The 15,372-nt window shown below is 42.0% G+C and overlaps 1 protein-coding gene across 1 annotated transcript in view; it reads left to right on the top strand.

The window, feature by feature from the left end:
- Nucleotides 1–15,372, top strand: part of RSPH3 (radial spoke head 3) — a 60,281-nt gene that overhangs the window by 23,791 nt on the left and 21,118 nt on the right. Inside the window, exons 2-3 of the mRNA XM_069725959.1 lie at nt 2,061–2,226; nt 5,676–5,763. Coding sequence (XP_069582060.1) covers nt 2,114–2,226; nt 5,676–5,763 — 201 coding nt within the window. The 5' untranslated portion in view covers nt 2,061–2,113. The remainder of the gene's footprint in view (nt 1–2,060; nt 2,227–5,675; nt 5,764–15,372) is intronic.

Genomic DNA, 15,372 nt, shown 5'->3' with positions numbered 1-15,372 from the left:
TGCCTCCCGGGTAGTTCTGGGCTGATTCCTGACCTTTCTCAGAATCATTCTTACCCCACTAGGCGAGATCTTGCATGAAGCCCCAGACCGAGGAAGATTGACAGTCATCTTGTGTTTCTTCCATTTTCTAATAATTGTGCCAACAGTTGTGCCTTCTTACCAAGCTGCTTGCCTATTATCCAGTAGCCCAATCCAGCCTTGTGCAGATCTGTAATTTTGTTCCTGTTGTCCTTAGACAGCTCTTTGGTCTTGGCCATGGTGGAGATGTTGAAATGTGATTGGGTGGACAGGTGTCTTTTATACAGGAAATGAAGTGCAAAACAGCCTCATTGTGTCTAAAAGTGAATCTGTTCTATATTTTCTAAAGTTGTACGTCAGCATCTGGCCTCTTTCACACGTCCAGATAATTCCGGTACTGGAGAAATCGGTACCGGAGTTGTCCGTGTGCTCATGTAGCACATCAGTGTGGCACATGTGTGGCAGCCGTGTGCCGACTGAGGACCACACCGTGCAGGAGACAGCGCTTAACTGTGCGCCCGCCTGCTTGCCGATAAATACTCACCCAGCTCCTGCGATGTATGCTCTCAGCGCCGGCAATCTGTACTGTGTGAGCGATCACGTGGTACTGCTCATTACAGTGATGAATATGCGCATATTCATTACTGTAATGAGCGGTACCACGTGACCGCTCACAGAGGACCTGCTGCCGGCGCTGAGAGCATACATCGCAGGAGCTGGGTGCGTATTTCTCGGCAAGCGTGCGGGCGCACAGGGGATGGGAGGTGGGAGGTGACCCACAAACTTTATTTTTAAGAAAAAAAACAAAAAAAAACTTGATTTTTTTTTTTTCATTCCTTCTCTCCAGCGAACGCTGCTGGGGAGAAGGAATGAATGCCGGCTTCAGCACCAAAAGCAGGGGACAGCGCTTACTGTAGCGCTGTCTCTCCTGCGGGCGGTACGTGCACACGGTTCTCTGTGTGCACGTGTGCGGGACGAATTGCGGTACGTGCTGCCGGAGAAAAGCGGACATGTCTCCTTGTTTTGCACACGGACACATGGTCCGTGAAAACACGGAGACATGTGCATAGACCCATTCATTTGAATGGGTCTACGTGTGTCAGTGTCTCCGGTACGTGAGAAAACTGTCAGTACACGTACCGGAGACACTGACGTGTGAAAGAGGCCTCAGAGTGCGGGTGTGTGACAGCTAGAACCTGCCTTGTATAAAGCAGTCTCTGGTCCTGAGCCTGCTCCATAAAGAGCATGTTTCGGCTGTGTTGCACAGAGAAAATAACTTCTTTACCTTGATCTTCAGTGTGCTGATTTTTGACCACTTGAAAATTGATTTGAACTTTGATGAGGTCGTAAATCAGCTGATAGAAGCGCAAGAAAAAAAACAAATTAAATAGTTACAAACTCTTTGGTCAGAACAAGCTCACTGAAGATATACAAGGAAACAAAGACCCTGAAATAGGCAAAAGGTGCAAATGTTTTTAATAAAACCCAATTCTAAAAATTATTTGTAGCCCAAAATGCTTGCATTTAAATGGGTTTTCTATTTTTCAGGAAAGTGACCCCAAACGCTTGCAGACATACAAAAGAACAAAACAAGATAGTACTCACCCTCCTCCCACTCCGTTGTTGGTTCTCCTTCACCGCTCAGGTCTCAGTGTTTCGTCCCGTCATATCCCTCGTTACCTCTGTAGCCAATGACTAAGCTTTGTGGCTCTGCTGATGCTTTCTGGAGGAGTCTCTGAACTTTTCGTTTTGTTATTTTATATATCTGCTTGAGTCCTCTGTATAAAATAAGAGAAGAGATCCAATGTTCCTTTCATTGAGATATTTAGCATTTCCTGTAAGTAAGTAGAAGGTCCTTTAATTTCCTTTTAGCTTGTCTGTCTCTAAACCTGAAAGTCTAATACTGATCCAAACATGTAGGTGTTCACATACTTAAGAAGAATTATCCACATATAAGGAAAATGGTCAGAGACTGATGAATTGTTACTGTAGTGTGTTGATTATGCTGACATTGTCCTCTGCTTTTTTCTTCTTTTCGGCAGCGCCAGCATCGTATTCTCTCTAAACCAATAAAGGAAAAACGCAAACTGCAGCCATGACGTCCGTGTTACCCAGCCAGAAGGAAATGGGAAGCGGGACATATACTTTCTCCAGTCAACCCAGAGTTGTTCAGAACCGCAGGAAGTACAGAGGAACACAGCCGCTCATGTACGTAGAATATTGATTTATCTTTACAGTCTGCACATTTGTTGAAGGGAAGGAGGAATTCCAATTGTTGGAAATTTTCCATGAATATGCTGCTATTGGTTAGCACCTTGATGCAGGTTAAATGATTTTACTAATCTCTATAAATGGCGCGCATATCTGTAATTTTAGTAGGATTACTTTCCATATTTTTTGGACTATAACACGCATCGGACCATAAGACGCACCTAGCTTTTAAAGGTGGAAAACAAGAAAAAATTTAAGCAAAAAATGTGATGACGCACTGTTATGGGGGTTATCTGCTGCTGACACTGTTATAGGGGTAATGTCCCCCAATTCTCTACTAACATCCCCCATCCTGGTATATACAGTACAGCAGGGGTGTCAAACTGCATTCCTCAAGGGCTGCAAACAGGTCATGTTTTCAGGATTTCCTTGTACGGCACAGGTGATAATTTAATCACCTACAAACATAATGATTGCAGCACCTTGTGCAAAGCTAAGGAAATCTTGAAAACACGCATGGTTTGCGGCCCTCGAGGAATGAAGTTTGACACACCTTCTCATTTAAAGATTTTTCTGTATTTTCATGACTATGAAAATTGTAAATTCACACTGAAGGCATCAAAACTGAATTAACACATGTGGAATTATATACTTAACAAAAAAGTGTGAAACAACTGAAATTATGTCTTATATTCTAGGTTCTTCAAAGTAGCCACCTTTTGCTTTGATGCTTCTTTGCACACTCTTGGCATTCTCTTGATGAGCTTCAAGAGGTAGTCACCGCGAATGGTCTTCCAACAATCTTGAAGGAGTTCCCAGAGATGCTTAGCACTTGTTGGCCCTTTTGCCTTCAATCTGTTGTCCAGCTCACCCCAAACCATCTTGATTGGGTTCTGGTGACTGTGGAGGCCAGGTCATCTGGCGTAGTACCCCATCACTATCCTTCTTGGTCAAACAGCCCTTACACAGCCTGGAGATGTGTTTGGGGTCATTGTCCTGTTGAAAAATAAATGATAGTGCAACTAAACGCAAACCGGATGGAATAGCATGCCGCTGCAAGATGCTGTGGTAGCCATGCTGGTTCAGTATGCCTTCAATTTTGAATAAATCCCCATGGCATGTAGAGTCCATCCGTTCACCTTTTCTGCGTCACACAAAGACACAGTGGTTGGAACCAAAGATCTTAAATTTGGACTCATCAGACCAAAGCACAGATTTCCACAGGTCTAATGTCCATTCCTTGTGTTCTTTAGCCCAAACAAGTCTCTTCTGCTTGTTGCCTGTCCTTAGCAGTGATTTCCTAGCAGCTATTTTACCATGAAGGCCTGCTGCACAAAGTCTCCTCTTAACAGTTGTTGTAGAGATGTGTCTGCTGCTAGAACTCTGTGTGGCATTGACCTGGTCTCTAATCTGAGCTGCTGTTAACCTGCGATTTCTGAGGCTGGCGACTCGGATAAACTTATCCTCAGAAGCAGAGGTGACTCTTGGTCTTCTTTCCTGGGGCAGTCCTCATATGAGCCAGTTTCTTTGTAGTGCTTGATGGTTTTTGCCACTGCACTTTCAAAGTTTTCCCAATTTTTCAGACTGACTGACCTTCATTTCTTAAAGTAATGATGGCCACTCCTTTTTCTTTACTTAGCTGCTTTTTTCTTGCCATAATACAAATTCTAACAGTCTATTCAGTAGGACTATCAGCTGTGTATCCACCAGACTTCTGCACAACACAACTGATGGATCCAATCCCATTTATAAGGCTGCCGTCACACTAGCAGTATTTGGTCAGTATTTTACATCAGTATTTGTAAGCCAAAACCAGGAGAGGACCAAATAGAGGAAAAGTATAATAGAAACATATGCACCACTTCTGTATTTATCACCCACTCCTGGTTTTGGCTTACAGATACTGATGTAAAATACTGACCAAATACTGCTAGTGTGATGGCAGCCTAAGGCAAGAAATCCCACTTATTAAACCTGACAGGGTACACATGTGAAGTGAAAACCATTCCCGGTGACTACCTCTTGAAGCTCATCAAGAGAATGCCAAGAGTGTGCAAAGCAGTCAACAAAGCAAAGGTGGCTACTTTGAAGAACCCAGAATATAAGACATAATTTCAGTTGTTTCACATTTATTTGTTAAGTATATAATTCCACATGTGTTAATTCACAGTTTTGATGCCCTCAGTGTGAGTGTACAATTTTCATAATCAAGAAAATACAGAAAAATCTTTAAATGAGAAGGTGTGTCCAAACTTTTGGTCTGTACTGTATATATCCCCAAATCCTGGTATACATGCTCCCCGCATTCACATCCTGGTATAGATGGCCCCCTCATCACCATCCTGGTATACATGGCTCCCCCATACCCATCCTGGTATTCATGGCCCACCCATCCTAATCCTGGTATATATGACCCCCATCACGCTGCACACATAAAAATATAAACCATTCTACTTGCCATACCTTCCCTCCGCTCTCTCGCTGTGCCCTGTTCTGATGCCAGCATCTGATTTCAGCTTGTAAGCAGTGCATGGCAGTGATGTCATGCTCTGCTTACACGCTGAGGTCAGCTCTTGGAATACTCACTGCTACCAACACCTTGGACTATGGGAGTGGAGAGCTGTAAATATTATTTCTCTTTAATAGCGGGCACAGTAGCCGCAGCCGCCGGCTTCCTGTAGCTGGGCGATCACTTGTCCCTTCTGCTAAAGGGAATGAATATTCACTTCTCTCCACTCCCATGGGCGTGAAGAGCAGTGACTATTCATTTTCTTTAATAGCGGGCATACGTGATCCCCCAGCCGCTGCAGGAAGCCAGCAGCTGCGGCTAGCAGTGTGCCTGCTATTAAAGAGAAATGTAATATTCACTGCTCTCCACTCCCTTAATCCCTCCCACCTCAGTGCATAGAGGGGGGTGGGACTATTGGCAGTGAATATTCATTCTCTTTAATAGCAGGCAAACTGTTAGCAGCTATTAAAGAAAATGAATATTCACTGATCTTCACGCCCATGGGAGTTGAGAGCAGTGAATATTCATTCCCTTTAGCAGTGGGCACACGTGATCGCCCAGCCGCAGGAAGCTCCTGCCTCCTGTGACATGCTCATCTGCCGCTGCACATCTGGACTGTAAGGCGTACCCTCCATTTCCTTCAAAATTTTGGAGGAAAAAAGTGCATCTTATAGTCCGAAAAATACCTCCCTCTCCCCATCCTGTAGTACGGGACATTACATGCTTGTCCTCGTCTGTCCCTTCTGTCTCCCTCTTCACCAGCCTTTGATTTATTATACTGCATAGGAAACGGTAGCTGTAATTTATGAGACATTTTGGATTTTAACAGGACATGAAAAGGTGGGAGAATGCATCATGGAGGACAATAACGTGCACTTCTTCACCCAAACCCTGGTATTACACAAATTCTGATTAGTAATATATCTATTTTTTATAGGGCTGAAGAGACCTACAATTATGGAAATATTATGTATGACCCAAGGGTGGTACGCGGCAGTACTTATGCCCAACACATATTACCTTTGGTAAGTTGGACCCACAGGACTTTCTCTGTACTTGTGCAATGTGTTCTGCCTGATTATTACCACTTGCTTTAATAACCATAATTAGTAAAATCAAAGGAAAAATAAAATTAGGACTGAAGCAATTATGAGCTATAGCATTAGCATTATGAACCCTAGAGATTCCCTAATCTACTTTCAAATACAGACATACACCCACGTTTCAACAAGACTGGCATTGTTCGTGCTGGTCTTGATGAGGTTTCATATGCTTCTGATTTTTTGAGGCGCACACCTCTTAGTAAATCAGGTGCGTCTGAAAAGTGTTGTGTGTCTCCGTATGCTTCGCCACAAATCATACTCTAGTCATTGATGAGTTAGACGAGCTGTGGCGTCACTGGCCATTTTGGCGAAACTGGAGTGAAAACGCCAAAACTCAAAACATTTGAGTTGTGACCATCGGTTCAACTTGTGCAAATATTTTGCAACTTTTTAAAGCAATTTATGTCAGAATTCTAGGGTAATTAACTTTGATAAATAGAGGTCACAGTGCAAGAACAGTCTAACTCATTGCTAAAACTAGCTATTTTTATGATTAGAAGCAACCAAATACTATAAGTATGCTTAACCCCTTAGCGACCGCCGATATGCCTTTTAACGGCGGCCGCTAAGGGTACTTAAACCACAGTGCCGTTAATTAACGGCGCTGTGGAAAAAGTGAATAGCGGCCCCCAGAGTCGGATTTTCTCCGGGGTCTCGGCTGCCGGGGGTAGCAGAGACCCCAGAGAACATGATTCGGGTTTTTTTTAACCCACCCCGCATTTGCGATCGCCGGTAATTAACCGTTTACCGGCGATCGCAAAAAAAACGCGATCTCTTTTTAATTTCTCTGTCCTCCGATGTGATCGCACATCGGAGGACAGAGAAAAGGGGTCCCAGGTAGCCCCCCAATACTTACCTATCTCCCCCGATGCTCCTCGTGGCTCCCGGTGGGCGCCGCCATCTTCAAAATGGCGGGCGCATGCGCAGTGCGCCCGCCGGCCGGCCCCGCGAGAATCTTTGGGGTTTCGGCTGCCGGGGGTAGCCGAGACCCCAAAGAGCATGATCGGGGTCGGTTTTACCGACCCCTGTTTTGCGATCGCCGGTAATTAACTGTTTACCGGCGACCGCAAAAAAAAAAAAAAAAAAGTCAAAGTGTAATTCACTGTCCTTTGATGTGATCGCACATCAGAGGACAGAGAAATAGGGGGATTCGGGGACCCTGCTATACTCACCTGGGTCCTCCTGCTGCTCCTCCTGGCCGCCGGCAAAAGAAAATGGCGGGCGCATGCGCAGTGCGCCCGCCATCTGTCTCCATCTGCCGGCCGGCAGGAGAAGAGCAGTTGGGGCTAAAATTAGGGTTAGGGTTAGGGCTAGGGGTAGGGTTAGGGCTAGGGGTAGGGTTAGGGGTAGGGTTAGGGCTAGGATTAGGGTTAGGGCTAAATTTAGGGTTAGGGTTGGGGCTATATTTAGGGTTAGGGTTGGGGCTAAATTTAGAGTTAGGGTTGGGGCTAAATTTAGGGTTAGGCTTCTTTCACACTTACGTCGGTACGGGGCCGTCGCAATGCATCGGCCCGACATACCGACACACGTTGTGAAAATTGTGCACAACGTGGGCAGCGGATGTAGTATTTCAACGCATCCGCTGCCCAATCTATGTCCTGGGGAGGAAGGGGCGGAGTTACGGCCACGCATGCGCGGTCAGAAATGGCGGATGCGACGTACAAAAAACGTTACATTGAACGTTTTTTTGTGCTGACAGTCCGCCAAAACACTGATCCAGTGCACGACAGACGCGACGTGTGGCCATCCGTCACGATCCGTCGGCAATACAAGTCTATGGGCAAAAAACGCATCCTGCGGGCACATTTGCAGGATCCGTTTCTTGTCCAAAACGACGGATTGCGACGGATGCCAAACAACGCAAGTGTGAAAGTAGCCTTAGGGCTAGGGCTAGGGTTGGGGCTAAAGTTAGGGTTAGAGTTTGGATTAGGGTTAGGGTTTGGATTAGGGTTGGTATTAGGGTTAGGGTTGGCATTAGGGTTACGCTTGGGATTAGGGTTAGGTTTGGGATTAGGGTTAAGGTTAGGGTTGTGATTAGGGGTGTATTGCGATTAGGGTTAGGTTTGAGGTTAGGGTTGAGATTAGGATTAAGGGTGTGTTGGATTTAGGGTTTTGATTAGGGTTATGGTTAGGGTTGACATTAGGGTTGTTTTGGGGTAAGGGTTGTGATTATGGTTAGGGTTAGTGATTAGGATTATGGATCAGGTTGGGATTAGGGTTAGGGGTGTGTTGGGGTTAGGGTTGGAGCTAGAATTGGGGGGGTTTCCACTGTTTAGGTACATCAGGGTGTCTCCAAACACGATAGCCAATTTTGCGCTCAAAAAGTCAAATGGTGCTCCCTCCCTTCTGAGCTCTGCCGTGCGCCCAAACAGTGGGTTACCCCCACATATGGGGCATCAGCATACTCAGGATAAATTGGACAACAACTTCTGGGGTACAATTTCTCTTGTTACCCTTGTGAAAATAAAAACTTGGGGGCTACAAAATCCTTTTTGTGGAAAAAAAAAAATATTTTTTTTTTATGACTCTGCATTCTAAACTTCTGTGAAGCACTTGGGCATTCAAAGTTCTCACCACACATCTAGATAAGTTCCATGGGGGGTCTAGTTTCTAAAATGGGGTCACTTGTGGGGGATTTCCACTGTTTGGGCACATCAGGGGCTCTCCAAACGCGGCATGGCGTCCGATCTCAATTCCAGCCAATTCTACATTGAAAAAGTAAAACGGCACTCTTTCTCTTCCAAGCTCTGCGGTGCGCCAAAACAGTGGTTTACCCCCACATATTGGGTATCGACGTACTCATGAGAAATTGCACAACAACTTTAGTGGTCTAATTTCTCCTGTTACCCTTGTGAAAATAAGAATTTGTGGGCGAAAAGATCATTTTTGTGTAAACAAAAGCGATTTTTTTTATTTTCACGGCTCTACGTTATAAACTTCTGTGAAGCACTTGGGGGTTCAAAATGCTCACCACACATCTAGATAAGTTCCTTAAGGGGTCTAGTTTCCAAAATGGTGTCACTTGTGGGGAGTTTCCACTGTTTAGGCACATCAGGGGCTCTCTAAACGTGACATGGCGTCCGATCTCAATTTCAGCCAATTCTGCATTGAAAAAGTCAAACGGCGCTCCTTCACTTCTAAGTTCTGCGGTGCGCCCAAAAAGTGGTTTACCCCCACATATGGGGTATTGGCGTATTCAGGAGAAATTGCATAACATAATTTATGGTTACATTTCTGTTTTTACACTTGTGAAAATAAAAAAAATGGTTCTGAATTAAGATGTTTGCAAAAAAAAGTTAAATGTTCATTTTTTCCTTCCACATTGTTTCAGTTCCTGTGAAGCACGTAAAGGGTTAATAAACTTCTTGAATGTGGTTTTGAGAACCTTGAGGGGTGTAGTTTTTAGAATGGTGTCACACTTCATTATTTGCTATCATATAGACCCCTCAAAATGACTTCAAATGTGATGTGGTCCCTAAAAAAAATGGTGTTGTAAAAATGAGAAATTGCTGGTCAACTTTTAACCCTTATAACTCCCTAACAAAAAAAAATTTTGTTTTCAAAATTGTGCTGATGTAAAGTAGACATGTGGGAAATGTTATTTATTAACTATTTTTCATGACATATCTCTCTGATTTAAGGGCATAAAAATACAAAGTTTGAAAATTGCAAAATTTTAAAAGTTTTCGCCATATTTCCGTTTTTTTCATAAAAAATCGCAAGTAATATCGAAGAAATGTTACCACTAACATGAAGTACAATATGTCACGAAAAAACAATCTCAGAATCAGCGGGATCCGTTGAAGCGTTCCAGAGTTATAACCTCATAAAGTGACAGTGGTCAGAATTGCAAAAATTGGCTCGGTCATTAAGTACCAAATTGGCTCTGTCACTAAGGGGTTAATCACGGAGAAAATCGAGTACAAAAGCCAATAAAATAATACCAAAGTTTATTTATATAAATAATGTTAACACAATAAATCAAACAAAAAGGAAAAACATATATGATGGTACAATACATGGGTTTTTTAATATCACTAAGTGATTAAATCCAAGGTATGAAAGAGAGGCCGAAGTAAGGTCAGGACATATATATATATATATTATATAGTGCAGCTATAGGACAAATAATCTATCACTAAGGCTTGCAATATGGCTCACATATCCAGCTAAACTTTCTTCAGTCAGTTGCCATAACACTCAATGCAACAAACCCTGCTGCAGTATCAAAATCAATGTAAGATCATATTAAATGAAACCGGGATAATTACCCATGATGGTGACTGGTCCTGCTTTTGCTTCGGCCACGTACCCGACATGCGTTTCACGTTCAAAATGCCGCTTCTTCAGGGGGCGTGAAGAAGCAGCATTACGGTATGTATTAGCCAGTCCAGAAACAGGCCATTTTTTTCTCATTTTTGACCAGGCATATTTTAGTTTTTTCCTTTATACACTTTTAATAGCTCTAATAAATTTATAGTCTATAAATTTTGACTTTTTTTTGTGATACATGGGACTTAATGCCAGGGTGGATTTGATTTAAATCTAACTGATTTAAATCACGATTTAAATCACGATTTAAATCACTAGTCAGTAAGGCTTGATTTAAATCAGTGATTTAAATCAAAGTTTCTACCTAACTGAATTTGACTCCGCAGAGGTCCCAGCCTCTTCTTCACGGCAAAAATGTTACAACATGAACAGAGTTGAGAAAAAGACCTTAATCCTATTGTTCTGCAAACCTATGAATACAGAATCAACCCCTTCAGTGTCAAGTCCAAGAAGTTAGACAATATGTTTCTGATTGTTTGGAGTGGAATAGATCTGCACAACACAAGAAGAATGTGAATCTAAGTGTGAGGAGGAGGAAGGGCAAGCAGACAAGAAAATGAAAGTGAAACTTTGAGCACAATACTGCAGCATAGCCACAGACAGACAAGTCTGGATCTGTTTGTGTGTACGATCTGAGGTTTATTACATTCTTTCCTTATAATGGCAGCAGGCCGTAAAAGAGACCCAGTTTGGGAATATTTTAATGAAGCTCCTTCGCCTATCGGTAAGGCAGGCATGCGTGCAAAATGCAAACGATGCAACAAATGCCCTTCCTCCTCCTCACACTTAGATTCACATTCTTCTTGTGTTGTGCAGATCTATTCCACTCCAAACAATCAGAAACATATTGTCTAACTTCTTGGACTTGGCACTGAAGGGGTTGATTCTGTATTCATAGGTTTGTAGAACAATAGGATTAAGGTCTTTTTCTCAACTCTGTTCATGTTGTAACATTTTTGCCGTGAAGAAGAGGCTGGGACCTCTGCGGAGTCAAATTCAGTTTTGAGAACTGCGTAAGTAAAGCGAGCGTCTGTGATAATATAGGAGAGAAACTGCCCACTAATCCTACAGAAACCTCTGGAAGAGCATGGCATTGTGAATGTTACACATATACAGCCTTTATTCTACTGAGTTAAACAACTCAGCTTTATCTCATGATGGAAGAACCTTTGGATGGTAAAATATTTTCCTCAAAAAGCAGTTTATTGAAAAAAATCCGATTTAAATAAAAAAAATCCGATTTAAATAAAAAAAATCTGATTTAAATAAAAAAATCCGATTTAAATAAAAAAAATCTGATTTAAATAAAAAAAATCCGATTTAAATAAAAAAAATCTGATTTAAATAAAAAAAATCTGATTTAAATAAAAAAAATCTGATTTAAATAAAAAAATCCGATTTAAATAAAAAAAATCCCATTTTTTTTTTTTTTTTTTTTGAAACATTGATTTTTATCCACCCTGCTTAATGCTAATGTCATTTTTGTTTCTTTTTTGTTGTTGCTGATATTGAGGGAAAATGTAAAGAAAAATAGAAATTATTTGTCTAGTCATATTTTTTATGCATTTTTTTTAAGACCACAAAGGACTCCTGGAAAACACTATCAATTGCCTTCCTGATTTCGTAGAAATTATTTTTATATATTGGACATATTCTTTAGGGGGATTTGGGACATGCTAGAAAGAGTGAATGGTGTTGTCTTTTTTAAGTTTAGTTTATTTTTTCTTGCTTTTTTATTTACTGATTTTTTTTTTTTTTTTTTTTTATTTATTTCACTCCAGGTAGTCCTATAAAACCTTTCGCAAGGAGGGGCATTTTCATACATTAATATATTGTTATTATTGCTAATTTCCCCTGTAACTGAGGTTGGTATATTAGGTAGGGAAATTCAACCTCCTCTCTGCATAGCAGAACTGGCTGGGTCTCCTAGGACCCAATAGCTTCTGCTCTCTCTCCATGACCGCTGGGTCCAGAGGGAGAAGCACTGTCAGTGGTGGCCCGATTCTAACGCATCGGGTATTCTAGAATATGTATGTCCACGTAGTATATTGCCCAGTCACGTAGTATTTTGCCCAGTCACGTATTATAATGCTCCATGCAGTTATGGCCCCATAGAGGCCGGCTGGCCTCGACCAATCAGCAAGGTGGGATTTTCGAGACAGGCAGACAACTAGACCCTTAGACAACACAATGGCGGCACTTGACAGCTTTCAGCTTGACAGATTTCCAGGACAGACAGACAATTAAACCCTTAGACAATTATATACAGTGGGGCAAAAAAGTATTTAGTCAGTCAGCAATAGTGCAAGTTCCACCACTTAAAAAGATGAGAGGCGTCTGTAATTTACATCATAGGTAGACCTCAACTATGGGAGACAAACTGAGAAAAAAAAATCCAGAAAATCATATTGTCTGTTTTTTTTAACATTTTATTTGCATATTATGGTGGAAAATAAGTATTTGGTCAGAAACAAAATTTCATCTCAATACTTTGTAATATATCCTTTGTTGGCAATGACAGAGGTCAAACGTTTTCTGTAAGTCTTCACAAGGTTGCCACACACTGTTATTGGTATGTTGGCCCATTCCTCCATGCAGATCTCCTCTAGAGCAGTGATGTTTTTGGCTTTTCGCTTGGCAACACGGACTTTCAACTCCCTCCAAAGGTTTTCTATAGGGTTGAGATCTGGAGACTGGCTAGGCCACTCCAGGACCTTGAAATGCTTCTTACGAAGCCACTCCTTCGTTGCCCTGGCGGTGTGCTTTGGATCATTGTCATGTTGAAAGACCCAGCCACGTTTCATCCTCAATGCCCTTGCTGATGGAAGGAGGTTTGCACTCAAAATCTCACGATACATGGCCCCATTCATTCTTTCATGTACCCGGATCAGTCGTCCTGGCCCCTTTGCAGAGAAACAGCCCCAAAGCATGATGTTTCCACCACCATGCTTTACAGTAGGTATGGTGTTTGATGGATGTAACTCAGTATTCTTTTTCCTCCAAACACGACAAGTTGCGTTTCTACCAAACAGTTCCAGTTTGGTTTCATCAGACCATAGGACATTCTCCCAAAACTCCTCTGGATCATCCAAATGCTCTCTAGCAAACTTCAGACGGGCCCGGACATGTACTGGCTTAAGCAGTGGGACACGTCTGGCACTGCAGGATCTGAGTCCATGGTGGCGTAGTGTGTTACTTATGGTAGGCCTTGTTATATTGGTCCCAGCTCTCTGCAGTTCATTCACTAGGTCCCCCCGCGTGGTTCTGGGATTTTTGCTCACCGTTCTTGTGATCATTCTGACCCCACGGGGTGGGATTTTGCGTGGAGCCCCAGATCGAGGGAGATTATCAGTGGTCTTGTATGTCTTCCATTTTCTAATTATTGCTCCCACTGTTGATTTCTTCACTCCAAGCTGGTTGGCTATTGCAGATTCAGTCTTCCCAGCCTGGTGCAGGGCTACAATTTTTGTTTCTGGTGTCCTTTGACAGCTCTTTGGTCTTCACCATAGTGGAGTTTGGAGTCAGACTGTTTGAGGGTGTGCACAGGTGTCTTTTTATACTGATAACAAGTTTAAACAGGTGCCATTACTACAGGTAATGAGTGGAGGAAAGAGGAGACTCTTAAAGAAGAAGTTACAGGTCTGTGAGAGCCAGAAATCTTGATTGTTTGTTTCTGACCAAATACTTATTTTCCACCATAATATGCAAAAAAAATGTTAAAAAAACAGACAATGTGATTTTCTGGATTTTTCTTTCTCATTTTGTCTCCCATAGTTGAGGTCTACCTATGATGTAAATTACAGACGCCTCTCATCTTTTTAAGTGGTGGAACTTGCACTATTGCTGACTGACTAAATACTTTTTTGCCCCACTGTATGTATATACATATATATATATATATATATATATATATATATATATATATATATATATATATATATATATATATATATATATATATAGATAGATAGATGAACAGCACTTGTTCAGCACTGTGCTTACAGCAATTAGGAAGGCAGAGATGATAACAAGCCTTACCTTACCTATGGGAAATCTGACAGTCTCTGACAACCAGCCTCTCACTACAGCAGCTGCATGGATCTGGTGCAAGCAGAGTACTTTGCATTGTTGTTTTAGAATATCATTAAGTTGAGTGTGAACAGCCCAGAATTTTAGGCTGTGTGCACATTGAGTATTTGTTTGCAGAAATTTCTGCAAGGTTTCTGCATCTCTTGGCAGCAAAACGCTGTGGCAAAAACACGCATTTTTGGAAGTTTTTTGGTGTGTTTTTGCTGCGGATTTGTATACGTTTTTTGCATGTGTTTTTGTACAGCAATGAAGGTTTTTTTGAGCTAAAGAAATATATTTAAAAAAAGGTTTGTGATGTAATTTCTTGGTTCAACACCAACTTTTTCATTCTGATGCAGTGGCATCAGAGTAATGGGATTAGGGCTTGGTGTCAGCAGCTGTCATTGACAACAAGCCTTAGGTTTAGTAATGAAAAGGTGTCAGCCCGATAAGTAAACACAAACACACACAAAACTACACACACATTGTCACCAGCCTATGTAGGAGCATTAACATAATGAACCTACATAGGCTGTAACCAAACCGCAACTCTTAATTTAAAAAAAAAATGTAAAAAAATTGCATGGGCTCCCGTGTAATTTTAATAACGAGCAGAGGGAAAGCCAACGGCTGAGAGCTGATGTTAATATTCTGGAAAGGAGGCAATAGCCATGAAGGTTCCCAGGCTATTAATATTAGTTCACAACTGTTTGCTTAGCCTTTACTGGCTAGTTTACAGGGGGCCCCAGATAAAAAATGACATAGGGTTCTCCTATAAAATCTACCTAGCAAAGGCTAGGCAGAGAGCCTTGGAAAGGGCCATGGATATTGGTCCCCTCCAAGACTAAAAGTATCAACTCTCAGCCTCCCATAAAAGGTGCATCTATAAGATGCACCAAATCTGGTGCTTAGCCTCGCTCTTCCCACGTGCCCTGTGGCGGTGGCAAGTAGGGTAATGGTTGGGGGGGTTGATGTCACCTTTGTAATTGTCAGGTGACATCAAGCCCACAGGTTAGTAATGGAGAGGTGTCTTTAAAACGCCTACAATACTAACCCCATAGTGATATTATGAAAAACAGACACCCAAAATAAAGTCCTTTATTTGAAATAATGACAGATACTCCTTAATTG

This window comes from Ranitomeya imitator, chromosome 5 (assembly GCF_032444005.1).
Source record: "Ranitomeya imitator isolate aRanImi1 chromosome 5, aRanImi1.pri, whole genome shotgun sequence".
Lineage (NCBI taxonomy): Eukaryota > Metazoa > Chordata > Amphibia > Anura > Dendrobatidae > Ranitomeya > Ranitomeya imitator.
Note: the sequence above shows the minus strand (reverse complement) of the source record. Positions and strands in the feature narration are given on the sequence as shown.